Source organism: Octodon degus, unplaced genomic scaffold, assembly GCF_000260255.1.
Source record: "Octodon degus isolate 3935 unplaced genomic scaffold, OctDeg1.0 scaffold00284, whole genome shotgun sequence".
Lineage (NCBI taxonomy): Eukaryota > Metazoa > Chordata > Mammalia > Rodentia > Octodontidae > Octodon > Octodon degus.
The window spans coordinates 714,717-717,412 of NW_004524860.1; the positions used below are offsets into that span (position 1 = coordinate 714,717).

The following is a 2,696-nucleotide window of genomic DNA, read 5'->3' on the forward strand; positions in this document are numbered from 1 at the left end:
GAGAAGCTGGAGCGGAAATCAATGTGAAATTTTCAAGACCCACAACTGATGAAGGTAGACCATGACAGAACCAGGCAGGTGCACCAAGGTATACTGTGCACCACAACCCAATAGCACCTGCCTGGTGGATTCTCCAGAAATGACAATTTCACGTCTGATGGTGTCTTAGAAGACAGAAGACAAACCCTCAGCCCCTCCTTTTTTTTTACATGCTCAAGAAGGGCATCAACACCCCACACAAAGCCACAAAACAGGGTGAAGCTTAGGCAGAGATAAACCCCCAGTCACCAGCACCAAGCTAGGCTGCTCTGTTACATAGTATCAAGTCCCATGCACCAGTGACAGTCACCATGGCTTGGTCTCCTATATTTCCTCCCTTAAAACACACATGCAAATTAAGCTAGGTGCTAGCAAAATAAATTTCTGCCACCACTTGAGCTGTTGTGGAGGTCTTCATCTTGCAGGGAACATGCAGAAAATATGGACCCTTCTGTGCCTGATGGCTGTTCCCCTAGGTATGGGTTCTGATCTCTAGAAGATTAAGGAACCTGGGTGTGCGAAGGGAAGGACTCACAATGAAGCACTTTATCCTCAGGTGTGCCGTCTGATCTGACACTTGAGCAATCAGGACTAAACCTGCTGAAGACTGGGGAGACACTGTCCCTCACCTGCACTGTCACTGGCGGCTCTGTCTCTAGTAGTTACTACTGGCATTGGATCCACCAGCCTCCTGGGAAATTTTTACAGTGGATGGGGTACTGGGAAGGGAGCGCATACTACAACTCAGCTTTCCAGGGCCGCATCTCCATCACTGTTGACCTAGCCAAGAACCAGTTCTCCCTGCAGCTGAACTCCGTGACCACGGAGGACACTGCCATGTATTACTGTGCAAGAAACACAGTGGAGAACTTCAGTGTGAGTCCAGACATAAACCTCCCTGCGGGTGTACTTTTGGCCAGCAGGGGGCGACCATGACTATCAAGGTCAGAAAGGAGCAAATTTGATGATGATAATGCATAATATAACAACTGTTAATTTTATATTGTTGTTTTGAAATTGTGTATAATTTGTATTACTGCATATTGCTTTGATTCTGCTCTGTTCTTGTTGTGTGCTTTTGTCCTTTAAATAAAATAAAAGGGAGTGAGACAACCCGGGGCCTCGGGATCCTGAACAGACCCAGAGCGCAGGCCCGGCGCGTGAGTGAGACGACCCGGGCCTGCGGATCCTCATTTGACCGAGGCTGCAGGCCCAGCAAGGAACCCTTCAGCAGAACCTGCAAAGTGGCTAGAGGCAAGACCCACCCAGCTGATTCAGGAGCAGAACATCTTGCCAGAGAGACACAAAGGGTTCAACTCTAATGGCTGCAGCAGAAAGAAGTGGAGCACAGCAGCCAGATCCAAACAACACCCACCTGGAGGAATCTGAACTTCATAGATCCAGACCTGGTGCTAAGGTAATAACTCTATCTAAGTTCTACACCAAAGGTCAGAAGACAGTGGTATACAAAATGACAAAGAGAAGGAACAAAATGCAGTCTCAGGCCCCGAGTCCACCCAGTACAAATGCAGAAGACACTAGCACTGAGGAAACTGGAAATCACATGCCAGATATCTCAGAAATAATAGCGTTAACAGTAAAGAATCAACTGCAGAAAGGTATAGAAGAAATCAGATCAGAAATAATTTCGGAACTAAAAAAAATGTAGTAGTAACTATAATCAAAGAAGTACTAAGTGCTTCTAAAGAATACACTGGTAAAAAAAATAGAGGAGAATATAAAAATGGTGGAACCCCTGAATAAACAATTTAGGAAAGAAATAGAAACTATGAAACAGGTTCAAAGTGATATACAGGAAATTAAAACCTCAATCACAAGCTGGCAAAACCGTTTGAGGGAAAGTGAAAATAGACTTTCTGACCTGAAAGACACCATTGCAACTAGTAAAAAAGTAAGAAAAGATCTCTTTAAAACAACTAAGATGCAAGAAAAAAATAATTCAACACCTGCAAGACGATGCAAAGATGAACAATGTGAGACTTATAGGCATCAATGAGAAGGAAGGAGTCAATACAAATGATATAAAAAGAATATGGGCAGAAGTAATAGCAGAAAACTTCCCAAATATGGGGCAACAATCTGATATTCCTGTAATCAAAGCATATAGAACTCCAAATAATATCAATCCAATGAAAACCACACCCAGACATATAATAATCAAGATTCCAGAAATTCAGCATAGGAATTGTATACTAAAAGCCGCTAAAGCCGGGGAGGTGGCTCAGTAAGATAAGCGCTTGACTGGCAAATGCAAGGATCTGAGTTCAATCCCTGGTTCCACAAAAAAAAACAAAATACAAAAAACAAAAAACAAACAAACAAACAAAAAAATCCCTAACAACAATAAAAGCCGCTAAAGAAAAGAAACAGATCACATTGAAAGGAAAACTGATCAGAATAATGGCAAATTTTTCTTCGCAAACCATCAAGTCAAGAAGAGCATGGAGCAAAGTACTTCAAGTCTTGCAAGAAAACAAATTCCAACCCAGACTGATTTATCCTGCAAATAAATGGAGAAGTGAAATATTTCAAATATAATGGAGAAGTGAAATATTTCCATGACAAGGAACAACTAAAGAATTTCATGATGACAAAGCCAAGCCTACACAGACTCCTAAATGATGTTCTAGAGAGGG

At 42.4% G+C, this 2,696-nt stretch overlaps 1 gene segment (V, D, J or C); it reads left to right on the top strand.

The window, feature by feature from the left end:
- The first annotated feature begins 457 nt into the window (after positions 1-457).
- LOC111814265 lies at positions 458-975 on the top strand. The segment is given in 2 exon segments: positions 458-515; positions 596-975. Coding segments are annotated over 2 exon segments (426 nt in total).
- The last annotated feature ends 1,721 nt before the right edge of the window (positions 976-2,696 follow it).